General features: G+C 42.0%; 1 protein-coding gene across 1 annotated transcript; it reads right to left on the bottom strand.

The window, feature by feature from the left end:
* On the bottom strand, nucleotides 1-939 carry LOC119533407 (olfactory receptor 4F15). The gene has a single exon (XM_037835450.1). The coding sequence runs from the start codon at nucleotides 937-939 to the stop codon at nucleotides 1-3; it is 939 nt and encodes a 312-aa protein (XP_037691378.1).
* Nucleotides 940-1,275: the final 336 nt, after the last annotated feature.

The following is a 1,275-nucleotide window of genomic DNA, read 5'->3' as shown; positions in this document are numbered from 1 at the left end:
TTACAAAATCTTCCCGTAATGCACAAGGTGACTGCCCAGTCTCTTCATTGCCACTTTCATCTCTTTGTTCCTGAATGTGTAGATGACTGGATTCAGTAAAGGAGTAATGAATGCATCAAAAATAGCAAGATGCTTATCCAGGTGTGATGTAGGAGAAGGCCATATGTAGAAAAACATCAATGGCCCAAAGAACAAGACCACCACAGTAATATGAGCTGATAGTGTGGAAAGGGCCTTGGATGAACCACCGGAAGAATGTTTCCAAACAGTGAACAGAATGAAGATGTAAGAAATGACCAACAAAACAAAGGAGCCCACTGAAATGAGCCCACTATTGACGGTGACCATGAACTCTAGGTCTTGGGTGTCTATGCAGGCAAGCCTGAGGAGTCGGGGAAGATCACAGTAAAAACTGTCCAATACATTAGGGCCACAAAAAGGCAAATCCACAACAAAAACCAATTGGACTACTGAGTGGATAACACCAATGGCCCAGGAAGTGACTAAAAAGAACAGACACATTCTTGGACTCATTATGGTCAGGTAGTGGAGAGGTTTGCATATGGCCACATACCTGTCAAAGGCCATGGCTATGAGCAGAACCATCTCAGTGCCCCCAACAGCATGGCTAAAGAAGATCTGGGTAATACATCCCGAAAAGGAGATGGCTTTATGCTTCTTGAAAACATCACAAATCATTTTAGGGGCTGTGATTGAGCAAAATAGCATATCAATGATTGAGAGGTTACCCAGGAGCAAATACATAGGGGAGTGAAGATGAGCATCCAAGGTTACAGTAAACACAATGACAAGATTTCCCATCATACTTGCAAAGTAGAATGAAAAGGAGAAGACAAAAAGGAGAAGCTGGTTCTCCCATGAATTGGTAAGTCCCAGGAACACAAACTCTGATACCATAGAGTGATTCATCTCATCCATTATCTCAGAACACAGACTAGTTTTCATATAATCTAAAGGAGGAAAGAAAATGAGAAAGAATTACCCAAGCAAGTAATAGTGTTGTGCTGGTTTGTATATATTATGTACCCCCAGAAAAGGCATATTCTTTAATGCAATCTTGTGGGGGCAGACATATTAGTGTTGATTAGGTTGGAACCTTCTGATTGAGTGTTTCCATGGAGATGTGACCCACCCAACTGTGAGTGACACCTTTGATTAGGGTATGATCTCTTGATAGAATGTTTCCATGGAAATGTGGCCCCACCCATTCAGGGTGGGTCTTGATATAATTACTGGAGCCCTAGAAAAGCAGAG

The sequence above is a fragment of the Choloepus didactylus genome, chromosome 4 (assembly GCF_015220235.1).
Source record: "Choloepus didactylus isolate mChoDid1 chromosome 4, mChoDid1.pri, whole genome shotgun sequence".
Lineage (NCBI taxonomy): Eukaryota > Metazoa > Chordata > Mammalia > Pilosa > Megalonychidae > Choloepus > Choloepus didactylus.
The sequence above is the reverse complement of the archived record's forward strand: the minus strand, read 5'-3'. Positions and strand labels throughout refer to the sequence as shown.